The 18,520-nt window shown below is 38.6% G+C and overlaps 1 protein-coding gene across 1 annotated transcript in view; it reads right to left on the bottom strand.

Annotated features, from left to right (window-relative positions):
• LOC144628955 (uncharacterized) overlaps positions 1–18,520 on the bottom strand; it is a 272,516-nt gene that overhangs the window by 245,193 nt on the left and 8,803 nt on the right. Inside the window, exons 5-7 of the mRNA XM_078487078.1 lie at positions 17,522–17,647; positions 14,428–14,833; positions 11,141–11,535 (exon numbers count right to left, since the gene is read on the bottom strand). Coding sequence (XP_078343204.1) covers positions 11,141–11,535; positions 14,428–14,833; positions 17,522–17,647 — 927 coding nt within the window. The remainder of the gene's footprint in view (positions 1–11,140; positions 11,536–14,427; positions 14,834–17,521; positions 17,648–18,520) is intronic.

An 18,520-nucleotide genomic window follows, 5' to 3' on the forward strand; every position in this document is an offset into this window, starting at 1 on the left:
GTTTTTTTCTAACCTTGACAATAAGGCGTTTCTCCACTCCAAGTCCCATTCTCCAAGCACCGCCTAGTCGACGAACCTATCAGATTGTGGCCAACATTGCAAGAAAAACTGCAAAGTGTATCATATGGTTCTGATACGATGTCGGTACAGCCGGTCTTGACTCCACTTGTTGGAACAATTAGAGTCGGGCATTTTATAGCTACAGATAAAGGAGAAAAAGGTTTATTATTTAAGTACTAAGATTTACTCATTACAAACGCCTCGAATAAAAATCGTCTTTCTTTTATGAAAAGCAGTCCAATTGGTGGGATAAGCCTGCGATGGACTAGCATCCCATTCAAAGTGGAGACGAAATACTTCGAGTCACTTCATGCTACTGAAACCGGGATAAGCTCCGGCCTGATAGGCCCCTATGCTCGAAGGCAGACTTTATTTTACCTTTGCATAATTCTATGGGTTTAAAGAATGCATAATAATATCATGGCTATCTTTTCCACGCACCTTGACAATTAGGCAAAGGGTTGTCCCATAATCCTGGAGGCCTGTTACTTGGGGCAATACATGTGACTGCTGACGAGCCGTTCAGGCGATGACCAATCGTACAAGAAAAGTTACATTGTGCTCCATAATGATTACCACAACTGCTCATGCGCAGTGAACCTCCTGGATCTAACATTAGCGATGTGCAGTTGATAACTGATGACATTAAAAGAAACATAAACAATAGCAATAACAATAACAATCACGATAGCAATAATATTATAGCAATAACAATAACAAAAACTTATTTAATATTATGGTCTGATCTTGTTGGTTAGCATTTTATTGCATTCGACGAAGGAGGACGCTTGTTTATCTCAGGGATTCCTTTGCGTGTGTATGTTCTGAGCACGCTAGCGAAACAAAATGGCGCGGACTTTCATAGGAAAGGTTAGGAGTTTTTTTGCCTCAGAGTAGAAGGTACCTTGGTTTCACATGGAGGAATGGTCCCAGATTTTAATTCCGGCCTGGAGGAAGTTCGGACAACATTACACAGATTAGGTAAATCTTAAATTGATCGCTTAGGTAAGAAATGATAATGTTCCCTTAACAACACTTCAAATATGCAAGAGAAAATGCCAAAAAATCAAGCAAAGGGGACGTCAAAGAAAAAAATTCATGCAGAAGAAAAGGCCCTATTTAGCACTAAATATACCTGCTCTTTTACACTTATGATGAGATTAATTTTTTCAACAAAATATATATCATACATGACGAATGCTGGAAAAAATGGCATTTTCAAAATTTTATGGGGGAGCATGGCCCCAAACCCCTACAGGCAAGTGTCTACGGGCTCACCCTCTAGTTTTATTATTAAAAATATAATTATTTATTTATATCGCGCAAATTCAACATTCGTTTTCAAATGCGCGTTACAAACATATTATTAAAATAAACTAACAATAGGGTGAAGAAAAGGTGTAAAATAACAATACGTGGCATCTGATTTTAGCCATTCTTTAGGGTTATTTTATGAGAAAGTGTTGCAATTGTTGCAATTCGGGTTCAACCGATTTTCGCGAGACTTGCTACAAAGAGTGGTCTTGATGAGATACTACAATAGCCATTTTGATTTCGTTTTCTGATTTTTAGTTTAAACGTTCCAAGGGGGAGGGGGGGGGGGGGGAGCCCTTATGGAGCCTCAAAATCATGGGAAATCCTGTTTCTGAAGGGGTAAAACCTATCGACAAAATAATTGCACGCTGTGATTTTACTATAAAGGCTCTTTCAATTCATATATGCGGAGTTGGCTTAGAATGTTCTGTCAGTGTGATGCCTGGCGATAAAACTGGCCAAATTTTGACCAAAGACTACTACCAAAAATTGCCAAATTTTAAATGTTCATATTTTTTAACTGCAAAGCTGCCGAAAATTAATACCTATATCAAAAGTTATCCCAATGATAGTATAATAAAAATCAGTTGAGAAACATTTGGCTTATGCATTTTTTGGTGCTTTAATGGCCCATTTTGAAGCAACCCTCAACGTATTTGCAACATTGTTAAAACCGATAGTTTAACACCCAAACTAAAGTTAATTTATATTTAAAGACTTCAATTTGCTTGTAACCAAAACAACGAGAATTTTTTTTATAAATATATGCTTTTTACCTTTCACTTTAACTGTAAAACTACAAGTGACTTTATTTCCTAATTGGTCTACCGCTGTGTACATGATCACGTGCGTTCCCTGCCCCAGTCTTTGCGGTGAATGGTAATTTGACGTCACTGCAGGTGGGACTCCTGAGTTGTCAGTAGCAACTGGCTCGGTCCAGTTCACTTGGGCTGAAAACAGGCCGCGTTCTGCATACACTATTAGCGGACCTGTTGGACATGTTGCACCGAATGTTGGAGGAAGAGTATCTAGAATATGGGCGAGGATCACATTACGGTATCAGTTTTAGAAGAGATAAATAAAATAACATAAATTACACTGGGCTAGTACGGGTGTTTGCCAAGATTTAAAGTATAAGGATTTTCTACCACAGTTGCAATTTCTTACGGTTCAAAATTTGAGACGTACATAACAATGGTTATTCAGATTGTGTGTTGTACTGTCTCAACAGTATTATTCCGTTCACGGTTGTTAGAACTTTTTAAGTCAGTGAATGAAAACTGTGGCAATTCCCATGAGACCTATAGTTAAAAATTATTCCATGAGCGCTCGTTGGATAATGGGATGGTGGATAGTCAACGAGGCGCGTAGCGCTGAGTTGTCTCTTACTATCTTATATCCAACAGGCGCGAGTTGAATAATTGTTCTCACTGAAACATACAACTACCATATTTGGCCCGTAGTATATGAGCTCATTTGCACTATACCATAGCAAGATTTTAATAATTAAATGCGTTACAAAGCGACCTTGTCTTTAAATGAAATCATTGTATGATCATTAAATGAAAGCCATTAGGGACTAATTTAATTTCATGTGGTGTTGTTGATTACGCTGTAGAAGTGGTTCTAACCATTAAATCATTAGATGCAAACCTAGTTTATGTATTTAAATGAGAGATATTTAGCAGTACTTCTATGTTCACTGTTTAAAGTGTGTTACACGGTGGTTTTGACCTTTTGGTCTGGGGTAGAACCTAAGTGGGAAACCCTTTAGATAAAAACCAATGACTAGTACTTCACTGAATTTAAATGCTTAGGAATTTACATTTTACGAACTTTGTGGGTAAAAAAATCTTTATTCTTTAGGAATCAACTGTGCTTTACTCTAATTGTAAAAGTATAGTATATGTACAAATATACTTGTACCTGTACAGTTGATGGGGTTTCCACTCCATTTTCCAGAGTTCAAGCATGTTCTTGTCACATTTCCGTCGGTACTGCCATATCCACTTTGACATCCAAATACGCAGTTTGATCCATACGTGTTGCCACATGAAGGGCTTAGTAGTACGGCTCTTGGTGGGATGTTGAAAGGTGCACAGACGACAGCTGTAATGTTAAAAACTATTTAACTTCATGTGAACAAGTATATTGCATAATAACGCTTTTAAGGCTATGGCTCTTTTGTGTCAGTGTACAACAACCATGTTTATGACATAACTTTGTAATTCAAAGTGATTGACTCTTAGTGCACACTTTTACAGCATAATGCCTGGACAGCTTAGAAGTCCAATAACAAAGTGTTAAATAACAAAATGCACGTTTCAGGCACGTGACAAGGCGGGACTTAATCGGTTTCCTTCTTGTCACTGAATATTACTTCTTCTTCTTATTCTCCATCTTTTAATGGTTTTATCTTTCCAAATTTTATCTAGTGATTGTCATTAATAGTAAACTGATAACATGGTTATGGTTAACTGATAATATAACTTTTTGTCGTCTGGGCCCTTAATTATTAATTAAGGTTTTTGATGTATGGTCGTACGATTTTGTTGATTTCTTTCTATGATTACAGTCAAAGTGGATTTCATTAGCCCAAGACGAATTCAGAGAATAATCCATAGTTATCGAGTGTTTCACCTCAAATCACGATAAAGCGCGATTTCATTTACTAATAAATCGTACGAACAAGAAATTTTTCAGGTTTGGATATGTTATCATGTTTGCAACAGTAGGGAACAGTAACAAGTATTTGACGCATAAAAGTAATTGATGTCCAGTTACAGGTATCCGATTACAAATTGTAATTTGACCAGGGGCAGATCCAGAGGGGGGGGGGGGGGGGGGGTGGATTGGGTGGCTAGTCACACCCCTTGATCCACCAGAAAAATGAAAATAAACATATCAAAATAGAAAATAAGGACAATGTCTATCCACCTTTCATAGTCAGGCGGCCGTTCAAAGTTAAGGACGGTCATTTTTCCAAATAGGAGATTTTCGACAGCCTGTTTTAACTTCTGGCTTAACGTTACAAAACATTTGTGTATAATTTTAAAAATTTAGATTCCTTTTAGCTTTCAAGAGTTGTTTTAGCCTTGCAGGAATGATTCTCTTCTCCGTTTACATTTTTTAGCGAGTTTTCTTACCATTTTTTCGCATCGAAGCGATTTCACAACCAAGCAAAGTCGCCAAAGTTGTCTCCAGGCCACTTTGCCAAGGGCTAAAAAATTTCACCCACGTGGGTAAGCAAACAACGCATATCTGTTCTTTCTTGTAAGTTCGTGTCCTGTCAACTTTAAATTTCAATCACTGTTCATTTCATACGAACTAGACTTTTTCTCCGAAATATAACTCAAGGTAAGTTGAGAAAAGAATATTTTGCCAAACTATCAAAGAAAAACGGTGGTTTAATAACTTAATTGACAGCTGTATAAAGCTGCTCAGAAGCGCAGAGATCACGTCTAAGAGGCTTCAACTTTTCGAAATTTTCTGAGGGGGGCATGCCCCCAGACCCCCCAAGAGGAATGGAGCCTACGGCTCCATGAAATATGGGCCTCATACCCAGAATAACTTGCACTCCCACTTTCAAAAAACTACCTGAAATCCCGTCGCCCCATAAAAAAGAACTGGGGGCTTGAACAAAATAGTAAACAAACATATTGGTAAACAGCCACCCCCCCCCCCCCCCCCTTTGAAAAATCCTGGATCCGCCCCTGTTGACTGACACCCACATAATTGTGCGCTAATCCCACGGAGAAATGAATCAGATTGTAGAATTTTGTTGTAGTACGATTGGAATTATTAATAATAATTAATACTCACCTAAGCAAAGAAAATCTTGGCCACTCCAAGTTCCATTTGCTTGACATTTTCTTGACGAAGAGCCGAAGCTATTAAACCCATGATGGCAGAAGAACAGGCAGACTGTATCGTAATACTCTATTGTTGTCCCTAAGCAACTCTGCCGGATGCCATTTGGTGGGGTTGGTAGAGCTGGGCAAGTAGCAGCTAGAACCATAAGTTCAATATTTCAGCCGTTAATACTTTATGTGGCACTCTGACTGATAAATATTAAATATGTGTTTCCGTCTCATGATGGAAGTGGAAACACGGAGTGAACTTAAGCAAACTGGGTGTTTCTACAAAGTTTCAAAATAAGAATTATAAGAACTGTAATATAATAAAGGTCCGTGACACGATAAATCGGATAAGGAGGTAGATGATCATCGCATAACGAGAACAAAATAGCGAAAACAGTTATTTATAAAATTATAACTGACTGTCTGTGTGGGTAACTCACTTTGCTTGCTGCCAACTGACTGACTGACTGACTGACTGACTGACTGTCTCGTAACTCAGGCCTAAATGAAATAGGAAAGGGCAAGGGAAAGCAAAAAAGAAAGAAAGAAAAGTGAGAAAATAAAGAGAAGAAAAGAGAAGAAAGAAAGAAAGCTTAAGAGAATGGAATCTTCCTATTTTACATCGTTCGTGCATTAGTATCCCCATTCCTTAGAAGAGCTTTACTGTATTTCCATCAGCTTAACTTCTCACCATTACACTGAGGCTGTGTTCCAGTCCATGTTCCATCGCTGTTACATGTCCTTGTTGTTGATCCAGTCAGGTTGTACCCTCTGTCACAGGAAAACTGGCAGGTTTGTCCTGGCAAATTGGAACACGGCCGTAGCGTTCCGTGGGAAGGTGCATAGATCTTAGGGCAGCGTTTCACTATTTCACGAAACAAAACAACGAAATTTCGATTTACTTTTTACGATTTCTTTTTTGTAATTCCTTTTTTTTTTCTTTTACAGGTATAGAACATTAGAAAATAGCACAAAGTAAATACGTGCGCTGATTGGTTAAAAATTGTGTTTCTATAACTCGATGGAGACACAGACAGTTGTCGTAGACACGGCAATCAATATTCACGGCGCTAAAATAAGCAATGCAAAAACAACAACTTATAATTGTGCCAAATTTTAATGTCACAGCTGACAAAAACCAGGTTAAGACTAAAAAAATATTTGCACATTTGAAAACAAGCGAGTAATATGTTTACAGAGCCCGCTACACATTCAAAAATAGTCTGTGAAAGAAATTATGGAAATTATGGCTGTGGAAACACTCGTCTATCGACTCGTGTTCCCACAGCATTTCTCGCTCTCCCAAACTTCCACTCGTGTTTCTATAACTCGATAGAAACACGGAACATGTTTTCTATTTCTTAAATAACAAACAGATCAACACGAATAACATTAAAAAAATTACAACAATTACCTTGACCTTACTTACAAACTACAAATAAAGAAAAAGAGCTACACTGGACAGAACTACAAGAATTACTTATTTAACTTAAAATGAAGAGTAATTAAAGGAATCTTAGAAAAAACGAGAATTGGATAACAGCTAGTGTTGTATTAATGGGAGTAAAGGTTTCCATTTTTTGTCGTGGAAATGGATTTTGTTGTTGTTGTTTTTTCGCGATAAAACGCTTAAAATCATCCCAAAACATACACATTTTTGTACTTTGGAAAAAGAGATTTTCTATGGTCTCCAACTCCTTTTCACAAAAATCGCATAAGGGAGAATTTACTTTTTTTAACTTAAAAAAGCATCTTGTTGTGTATAAGATCAGGTGATTTCCTCGTTTGTTTGATGTACTTAAGCTGGCAGTATATTTGATTGGTGCCAAAAAAATAAAAAAGGTAGATTTGATTGATTGCTTTCTCTATTTCAATATATTCTAGCTCTGGTCTTAGAATAGGGCGTCCATATAAATGTATTGTAACTGCAGATTAATACAAATTCAATGCGAGGAGGCAAAAAAAAATCCGGAAAAATAATGATAAAAACAAAACATTATTATTCTATCGATTAAATATAAAATAGAAATATGTATCAGATAGTAAAATTTTGAAAACCTTATCAATTCTTTTTTAATTGCAAGTTTAAAGACCCCCTGACCTCACCTCCTTGGCAAGTAAAGGCATCACCAGGCTTCAGGCGTACTCCCTCTGGACAAAAACAGTGGTGTCCGCTTGGATTTGGAAGACAGAGGTGACTGCAGCCTCCATTCAACTGAGAACAACTGGTGGTTCCTATGAGGCAAGGTAGACATTTATTATCAAGTTAATATCTCATCACAAGTAAGGGGTGCGAGCAGGAGCGCCTATTTTTGCAAGGCCATTTTGTTTCTAATTTTATGGCGGTTGGTCATTTGATTTCTTTGATTTTTATTTTTTTTAAAAGAAGCCTTTATTTTTGTTCGTTTATAGCCAACCTGTTGGCGTTTTTTCCCCTGACAAAGACTGTGCGGGTTAAGTCACTAGCTTACTTAGATCAGATGTAGTTGAATAGCTCCGTCAATTCAAAGGGAAATCTTCAACCTCCCACCCCTTCCCCACCCTACTTGTATTTGTCTGAGAAAACAGTAAAACAGAATGCGTGGGAAATCACTGGTAACAAAACCTAATCCCATAAACTAATTATTTGAGCATGCAGACAAAATAGGGTGATTAAGGATAATTTTAAAACCGCCGTGGAAAACTGTGTTTGAAAAATAGAGAAATGCCTCTCTTACAATCTGTCAGCTACTGCAAGTTGTTGAGCAGGGAAACTGCAAGTCCGTAAATTATTTCCGGGTCTTAAGCAAACCAGTAACCGTTACACGGTGGTGAATGGAGAAAAATATTTGGCTTATGAGCTAATTGTATCTAAACCTTCGATTACGAAGGACAAGCAACAACATATACTTGCATCCCGAAGGTTGGTCATTATTACTCCAAAAAACACCACTTTAGGTACATAAAAGTTGGCATCAGCAAGGACAGTACAGGGTCGAGGTTCTTTTTGTTAATCAGTAAATAAACAAATTAAAGTGGACGTTCATACCATTGAAGAGTTCCTTGTTATCATAAAGGTGCAATTCCATGGGACGTCCCATTCCACTAACAAGGACTTCACGGAGAGATGACGTCATGTTGTATTGGTGAACACTTTTGCTATTCCAGTCAGACCAGTACAAAACGTCACCAGAAAGGGCAAGTCCAAATGGATGCAGTTTATCCAACGATAAATCCAAAATAAGTACTCGGTTGTTTCCTTGGAGGTCTACTCTTTCAATCTTATCAAGTTTCGCATCGCACCAGTACAATAGTTTGCTTTTAAAATCCAGATCCAGCGAATTCACCCATATAAGTCCAGAGCTAACAAGATTTTTCCTGGCAGAACCGTCCATGTTAGCTTGTTCAATCTTGGGTGATGAACCCCAGTCACTCCAGTACATTTTTCTAAATTAAAACAAGATTTTGCCTTCATCAGTGTTTTTTAGATACCACAAATACAAACGCTCGAGTATGTATGGGGACCAGCGAATTTAATACTGCGGGTTACATTGTGATGGACTTGCATCCCTTCCAGGGGGAGTGCTCGTTCTCGCTTCATACTACTAAAACCGGGATAAGCTTCAGCCTGACGGGCTACTTGGCTCGAACGCAGACTGTACCTTATTAAATGTCATATTGCTTTTTTTTGTATTTTGAAAGCAATAAAAATCGATATTCCTAGCCAATCTAAAAAGAAAATAAATTTTCCGACATAAATTGTCCATCACCTTAATATTAACTTTGTTACTTTGAGCCGGTGTCAGCGCTAAGGTCTCGCTTTCATGGCACTTCCGGTAATGCAGACAAATCCCACTATAGCGGACACCTTCGGGACCACAATTTGCTGTCCGTAATAGGGAACGTCCGAAGTAGCGGGAGTTATTTTCAGTAATTCCTATTCGCCGGGACTTCAGCTCCTTTTCGTATGTAATAACGGGCTGTCCGTAACAACGATGTGTTCGCAAGGCGGGAGTTGACTGTAGCCTGAATCGGTTTAACAAACAAATAAAAATAGACAGCTTCTTGTTGACATAGCCTGATGCTTGAGAAGAGAACAGAAAATATTTGAAAATGGAAAAGTTGATAAGTACACACGCTGTCTTATATTATTCTTAAATACCCCATTAACCTCGAAAGAGCTATGCAAATAGTACTCCACATGTCTGGATTACCTTTCTGCAATATCCAGTATTATCGCTCTTGGGTTTTCGATACTTGACGTGATGAGGCTTTTTCTAAACGACCCATCTAGCCTTGCAACCTCAATTGTACTAATATTCACATCGGTCCAATAAATATTACGCCCGACATAATCCACTGCCAGCCCATCTGGATTAACCACATTATTGTACGCAATGACTTCAACTGAAGACCCGTTCGGAAATGCTCTTGCCACTAGCCCCAAGGTCACGTCTGTCCAATAAATTTTTCCTTCTACTGGATCATAGTCGACGGCCACAGGTCTTGAGATGTTTGTGTTGATTTCCAGTGGAATGCAAGGGGTTTCCGGTACTGTGAGAGGAACCTTGTAAATTTCTCCAGAATTAGCTTCAGCAAAGATCAGAAATCTTTTTGAGCTTATTTTGAAGAACGTATCTTCGATAAAAGAGAAAACACAAACTTTAAAATGATGCTTAGAAAATCAACTAAAAACCTTGTCGTGGCTTATGGCAAAGCCTTATACCCAGGCTCTTTTTTTTCCTTTTATTTTCGGCCACTCCCAGTTACAGCCACCCTGGATTAAAAAAAACAAAAACAAAACAGGAGCCTGCCACGAGAGGTTAATATCTCTTTTCATTTCGCAAAGCATGCAAAGTCTTATGTTACATGCAGCGACTGGATCATCTGCGGGAATAAACTGAAATAAGAAATAAATTGTTTTACTGCGCCGCTGTCAGTTTGCTCCACCTAAGGAAGGGTAATACTCGATGTGTCCGCTATTTGAATTTTTCAGGAAACTTAATTTATTCTATGAACGTTGATAGTTCATTAAATGATACAGGAACATACCTACTCTATCTTTTATTAGTGGCGTGACCGTCAGGCTTGCATCGCTTCTACTCTATTGGTAAGGGGAAAGAACTGAACCTTGTGTCCTGGTTTTTCTATAGTTTTTGAATTAAAGTTCTGAAGGCGAACGTGTCTACTCCAAGTTAAAGGTCAGAGTAGAGTCTGGTTAAGAAATTGAAGCAAAGCAACATGCTCCTCACCATAGTCGCAGCTTTTCCCATCTGACTTGAGGGCCATGCCTGTTGGACATGCGCACTGGTATCCCCCTGGCTTCAAAAGACACAAATCGCTGCATAGTCCATTTTGTTGAGAACAGTTATCAGAACCTGATAATAAATAAAAGTGATAAAATTTGGATCCTTCACATCTTGTTTGTTATATTTTCCTGGTAATGGTTTTATTTATACAGTGAGGGGAACTTAATCCCACATAGCTGTTCACATCGAGAATGTTTCTTCTGCTAAAGGAAGTTTATTAGGTGTTTAAATTTTAAGTTAATATCAAACGTCGTAATTACGTTTTTCCATACATGCAAACAATTTTAAAAGCTGTTTTGATCACACAACTACCCGTTTGGGTGTAGATGCGGTGTAGGGTTGGCAACTCACAGACGACGCTTAGTCCGCAGGAATCGACCCCGGGTCACATTGGTGGGAGGCAAGCGTTCTCAACACTTCGCCAACCTCACTTCCCAACTTTGCACGTGACTGCCATTAAAATGAACTTTTGGTTGCTTTACACCTTTTTAATTTTGATAACTAAAGCGTGAATAGTTTTAGTGATAATTGTTGAACGTGTCATCTCTATTCTTTTTTATATTCATTTCAGCCAGTAAAACACATGTTTAAAAACACTGAAAAACACCAACGCGATACCTGAAGATATTAAGGACTGATCAAACACGTGAATGTCCATTGGTTGTTGAAGGCCATTAACCATTATTTTCTGTTTTCTACTGGTTAAATTAAAACGTGATATGCTCTGGCCATTCCAGTCGGTCCAGTATAGCATGTTGTGGTACACCGCTAGTCCAAAAGGGTGGATATCAGCCGTGGATGACATTATAAGCTGTCTGTTTCCTCCATTAAGGTCCGACACTTCAATCTTGTCCAGTTTAGCATCAACCCAAAACAGACGGTTTGTAGCTTGGTCGATGGTGAGTCCATTTGGCCAGGTTAGGTTTCTAGTTACAATGGCTCGTCTCGCTGAACCGTCCATCTGAGCTTGCTCGATCTTTGGATTGGCACCCCAGTCTGTCCAGTACATCATACTGTAAGCAAAGAAACAACAAATACACAAAGTGCAATCACGTAATTAATACGTGTCACTTCTACGAAAAGACTTTGCCTTTAAAATTTGAATTTATGTTTTATTGATTACAATGTTGTTTCAAGTTGGTAAACTTGCATGAAAAACTATAGTAAATCAGTATGAAAAATAAAGACGTCTTGAAAATAAAACGTGAAAAAATCAGGCTTAAACGGGGCTTAAACCAGTACGCCTGCGATACCGGTGCATTGCTCTACCGACTTAGCTATCAAGCCAACTAGTAGCTGGTCACTCTGTGAGTTCGTAATATACCCGTCGAAGATGAAGTTATGATAGTGAATATAAGAATTTTATGCATTTCACTCATTTCATTCCCTGTATCGAATAGTATGTTGCATTATGCATGATACAATATACCAAATATTTTAAGGAGCAGTTTAAAAAAATGATATGTGTTTATTTGTGAATATCTTCTTTTTCTACGGGTATTTAACAATTATCCTGCGAAATCGCTCGGAATATCGCCTGATACTTAGCCGACGAGGCCGTAGGCCGAGTTGGCTAAAATCAGACGATATTTAACAATTATTCTTTGAAATCGAGGTGAATAGTGGTAGAATATTCACCAAGCCGCGGAGCGGTGAGGTGAATATTCTGCCGCTTTTCACCGAGATTTCAAAGAATAATTGTTTTAGTATATACACACGAAGTGATCTCAACAACAAGCGATCTCAAAGTTTTCAGAAGGAAACCATTTAAAGTCGATTTAATTGACCTCTCAATTCATGCGTGGAAAACATACATATAAGCGGCACTAACCGACATGCGCGAAACAGTTTACAGAATCTTCAAACATGGCAAATCTAGTTAATCTTCGTTAAAATTCTCGTCACAATCTAGCAAAATGATCCTTTAACACCACTCAAACCTGCAATCTGATCAAAAACCTGCTTGCAAAACATTTTGACCGTTGAATCAAAGCTTTTGAAGTTCACTTGAATTGAAAATTGAAAGAGCAGTTGGCGAAGGATCCACCTGAAAGTTTGGATTATAAGCTTACTGAATGTCTGCAGAACTGTGGTGAAAACTGGATGTTTTCTTGCACAAAGACCTTTTCCTGAATATTTGTGGAGGATCTTGGTTGAATAACACTTGATGTTGCTGCCGATAAATCTGCTGTATTCATTTCTGCCGATGGGACTGACGGTAAGCAATTGTTTATCGTTTTAATACTCGAGTTGTGTGGACATTGTGCTGCAAATTGCGAAATATGTAGTCTTCTTTTACTTTGAAAACCATCAGGCCAAATTTCTTAGCCTTTTTTTGTCTTTTCTGGTTCAGCATCTTCTTGTATTCTTAGTATTTGCGATTCAGAAACGCCGGCGAAACGCGAGTTTACGCCGGCCATTTTGTTTCAGTTTGGATCAAGCATTATTCACTCCCTACGGAGGAGTGAATAATGCTCATTATTAAATTTTCAGCCACGGATATTGCATTTCTAGCATTCTGATTGGTTCATTCAATCCCGGTTGTCAGCTCGTATACCTTAGTTTGACCTTATTTGGAAAATGATTGCGATACTGTTGCCAAACTAAAATTTTTCTGCGGGAAGCGACAGTTCCATCAAAATGGTTTTGAACAGCAAATTTGGCGAGCTTTATGAACAAGAAATAATTAGCGGTGCCTACAAAAACCAAAGAAATGCCATAGTAAATTAAACTACGCAAAACAAAAGGATAGATGCGAAAAGTGTAATTAATAATACTTTTAAACTGAACGCACAGCAAGAGCGAGTGAATAAAGTATAAAAGCAGCAAATAATTTACGAAAGAACGGCAAACTGACACAGTTTCATTCAGTGTACGTCATAAAACTAGGCTCAGCACTTCAGTAAAGTTTGTTACCTTTCAACCTTGGTTTTGTCCTTTCATACTTTTGTAAAACCTGTTCCACTTTGAGCTCAATTTCGCTTCAAATAATATAGCAGTCTTGATGACAGGTGTGGAGCCGTAAAGAAGTACAAATTAAACACTTGCCTCGTTCGACTTGCACAAGACTTGTAGTTTCCAGAAAAGGTTTTGCTTCGGATCTTCTCGTAAATCTTAACTGTTGTCACAATTTCCATGATATTTAGACGACTTTAGAGGGGATTGTTTGAGGAAAATCTTCTGAAGAAAACTCTCTTGCTCGCTTTCCTCGTATGTTTCATTCAACTCAAGAAGTGAACACCGCGCCAGAAATTTTCGCGCCTCCTCATACTATCACTTCGTTTACATCAAAATGAAATGTCCATTCGATTTTCAAGTTCAGTGAACTTGAGAAGAATTTAATAAAACAATTATTCCATTCGCCCTTGTTGGATACGAGTCGTTATAGCCAACTCGGCGCTTCGAGCCTCGTTGGCTATTTACCACCTCGTATCCAACGCGGACTCATGGAGTAATTGTTAATTAGCCCGAGATAGCGAACCAATCAGATTGCTTGAAACACCAAGATCACTGAGTGTGTATATACTAATCCGCAAGATTGAGCAGGATAATTGTTTTATTATTCAACGAATTGTCAACGAAACACATTTTGCAGAAAGAGAAACTGTAATTATGCAGCGCTTTACAAGATTTCGGACGAATCTTCGCAACCTACGTATATCGCAGGATATCTGTTATGTACGGATGACAGATATCATTAACATTTTGACCATATATGGGCAGCGCGCGCATCTGTTGAATAATAAACGGGTATATGGGCCTCGGCGGATTACACCCTCCTTGATCTGCATAATTCTTCATATCATACTCAGCATCAACCATTTATTGCTTAGTATCCCAGTTGGTACAAATGCTACTTTGCCTCAAAAATTGTATTTAAAACATTATAATGCGTCGGGATTTACCCATTTCTTTCATCAAGTACAATCGCCCTGGGCTCATCAAGTCCATCTTTGATCAGCAGTTTCCTGCTTGTTCCATCCAGCCGAGCTACTTCAATCCTATTGGTTCCTGTGTCAGTCCAATAAATGTTTCGTCCCACATGGTCAATGGCTAAACCCTCAGGGCTTTTGACATTACAGCGACACAAAATCTTCACGGAAGTGACATTAAAAAAAGCGCTTACAATGAGACCCTGTGCAATGTCCGACCAATATACTCTATCTTCGACAGGATCATAATCCAATGCCATGGGACGCTGATTTCCAAGATGGCGAAACAAAGTTTGAGAGACAAAATAGCTGACGTCCAACGAAATAATATTCGTGGATTTGGCGTCGGCGTCAGTAAAAAGAATAAACTTCCGTATTTCTGCAATTAGAATAGCAAGAAATGAGTGAGCGCATTTTTGATATTTTATTGGCATATCTTATTGTTAATCCAAGTTTGGAGGAGATGTTGTGTAGTACATGAAGGTCTCAGAAGGATTTTGTACATTATTAGCTATATTAACGCTTTTATGGCCAAATTGTTATAAAGTTTTTTTTTTAATCCACAGTAGGTTTTTTTTAAATGCAATTGTAGAAAATGAAATCAGCCTTTAAGATGATTGAATAATAATAAAATTTGCTATTTTGGTGAATTTACTGGGAGATTTTATTCAATTTTTTGATGAGTGATCACAAATGGCATTTCCAATATTTTTAGACCAAACCGTGTGCTAATAAAACGTTAGAGGGTCGATTTTAGATCAAGTCCCACTGTTATGAGTTCGTAATTTTTATGGAGGCAGCTCGACAGTAGTAGCGTGTACGAAAAAAAACATATCTAATTTTATACGTAGAGCCTAATAACATAAATTTTGATGTTATCATGAACGTCCTGTGTTGTTAAATCTGCCTTGTCGTAGCATTTTTCTCATTTTTATTGTCTGAATTTTGTAGGTTTCTCGTTTTTTGTTGCCTTTTGCCTTTCAAGTCTTTTATCCACAGAATTTAAAAATAATTCAAGATGCTCGTTTTTGAATTCGAAAGGGCGCTAGAAAGAAAATTTAGTGGTGAGCACTAAAGACGATATAATGTTTTTTTTTTTTTTTATCTCAATACTATCGGTCTGATTGTTGCCCCTTGAAAATTGGATGATCTTAAAACTAGTATATTAGCCTTCAAAGCTTCGCTTCTCGGACCATGTTGACAAAACAGTCCTTGGTCCCAGTTTTTCGCAGCGGGGCATGGGCTTGTCAGGAAACGGGAAAATGACTACTCCTCCCGCCCAAGGCAGATAATCGGGACGGGATTAATAGACTGCGAGCATTCTTTCTTTTTTTTCTTTTCAATCCGTGGAACGAACGCAAAAATAGCGATCGATCGAGCGTGTTTGTACTTGCAATCAACAGATTTCGATGAACTGAATTCTTGCGAGCAATCTATATTTTTAAAGTACAATTAAATATCGTGGTTTCGTGCAATCGAAGTTATTTCTATTTTATTTTCGCCTTATGCATAAGCCTCGTACGATCTGGAATTAGCTTACTGATATGCACGATCACCTGGTAAGTACGGAAGTTATGCAAGCTTATTTGTCTTTGCATGTTTTTCTTTAGATAGCTTCGACCCGTTCGTGCCATAAGAAGTTCAACGAATGTAAAAGCTACAAACGAAGGCTGGTTTGGGAAGCGTGTCTTATCGCACGCGTGCGTGCCATATGGCACGCGTGTCCTTTAGCACACTGCTCTTAGATAAAAGCTTTAGCGTGCCAAACAATATCAACCGTGTCATTCTTTGTTTTTCTTATTAAATATGCGCATATCCGTGCGATGTGTGACGCGCTTAGCGTGCCGTGCCATGACACGCGTGCCCGTGCGTTCACCTTTATCACTGTTTTCCCGTGGAGGGTCGCATATTGTCTATCCAGACCGTGGTGGGAGGGTTATGGGGGGGGGGGGGGGGTGAAGGTTACCCGCGCTGACTTTGAACGCTTATAACTATTTTTAAGATTCAACCAAACGCTGCCAAACTTTGCGAGTTCATCTGAAATTCATCTGGGAAGAATTTGCTAGGATAGGTTGTTGTTTCAGGAAATTGACGCCCCCCTGGCAACGGTATTTTGATAGGCATGTTTTCCCATAACCCTATTCAGACCTAGCCTCCCACACACGATCGCCTTAAGAAAAAAAAAAAGGTCAGCTTCGAGCCAAAGTGGCGCATACTGCCGGAGCTTATCCCGGTTTCCTTAGCATTTAGCAGCTAGGAGTATTTCTACTTCCCCCTGGATGGGATGCTAGTCCATCGCAGGGAACCCCCCAGCATTATTTCGCCGGTACCCATTTATACACCTGGGTGGAGAGAGGCACTATGAGAGTAAAGTGTCTTGCCCAAGAACACAACACAGTGACCCCGGCTAGGGCTCGAACCCGGAACGCTCGCTCCGGAGGCCGGCGCGCTAACCATTAGACCACCGCGCCTTAAGGGGGGAGGCTTATTCAGACCGGCGCTGCCACAACCGAAATCAGTACCAGCGATTCAACAACAACAACTTAGTAGTACCTAGTTAAACTACTAAATGGATAACAAGTAGCTTTGAAAAAGTTCAAAGTTTCATACGTTTCGGGCTGAAAGCCATTCATCAGTAGAAAGTCAATATTTTAGTTAAAAACGCTGACTTGCGCCATAAAAAAAAAAAAATTGTACTAGTACCTACTACGACTGAGTCCAGTGAAAGTCAGATGTTCATGCCTCTATCACAGAAAATTATATAACTGGAGTAACATTTAACGCTTGTGTTTCAACTTTGGCGTTCACCAGTACGACGGTAAAGAAAAGTCCACGAAAGAAAGGAGTTTCGGAAGCTTCGAGTGTTGGATCAAAGCTCACAATGTTAATTTTTTAAACACAGTGAATTTCAAAGAAACTTTAAAGTATTATAAATTCTGGGGCTTATCACTGCCGGTCAATAAAGTCTGCCTTTTACTGTCAGTGACGACACACGATGTTTGTACATGGATTTAGTTCATTCCTGAAAATGAATACACTTTCTCTGTTCCACTACAAATACACTTACTCTCATTGCATGTCTTTCCATCTTGCTTCACAGTTAAACCAGTAGGACAAACACATTCGTAGCCGGATGTTTTTGGCACGCAAAAATGACTGCATCCTCCATTGTTTACAGTACAAGGACTTGAAACTTTAAAAGACAAAATAAAAAGGGTGAAAGAGAAGCAAATCTTGTGCAGTGCGTGAGAAGTAGTTAAATAGATTCCTAGGGAATATGGATAAGATAAGGATACAACAGCGTACCACTTTGCTTACTATTTGTTCATCGAATGTATATCTTATTTTTGAACCTTTAAGAAATCTGCCTTTCGGACAAACACTAAAAGTGACCAATTGCACTAACTTTATAGTTGGTTTTCGTGTTGGAATCATCCTTCTTCCATGCCAAGGGACAAAAGTAGTGATTTTTGTTGATGTTGCAAAATCAGCTTATTTTAATTGTCACTTGATGTGAAGAAATTACGTTGAAGAAATTAATATTGGTTAACGTTTTAAGATGCCGTTTAGTAACACATTTTTACTTTATAGTAATAGAAAAAATAAAACAAGTAAAGACAGGTGATGGCTAACTTTAAAGGGTAAAGGTTACCTTGCTTACCTGTTCAAAAATTCCCATTATCCATAAAAGAGTGAGGTTTCACTTTCAAAGGTATTAAGCATTATTGCAGGGAAATTTGAGAGAGGGCTAACAGTTGTTTTATATGAACCCCCATTTCCCTGCCCAACCCAAGAGTGAGTTGGGTTATTTACTTTAATCACCTTCCATCATTGATTTTTGAGCAAAAGTAGTTATCAAGCCTTTTTGCTATAGTAAAACGACTGTTTAAAGCTTATTTCCAGTCCGTACTGCGCAGACTCGGGGTTTGTTTTCGTTTTTGTTTTGAATTCGTTGAAACGTTACACTTCGGTGACAGCATACATGAAGTTTTTTAGTCCGCCATTACAGTTCGTTTCGTTCAAGAATTTCCGATGAGCTGAAACGTCGGTTTGAAATAGCGTCAAG

Source organism: Oculina patagonica, chromosome 10 (assembly GCF_052425735.1).
Source record: "Oculina patagonica isolate OP01 chromosome 10, crgOcupat, whole genome shotgun sequence".
NCBI classification, from domain to species: domain Eukaryota; kingdom Metazoa; phylum Cnidaria; class Anthozoa; order Scleractinia; family Oculinidae; genus Oculina; species Oculina patagonica.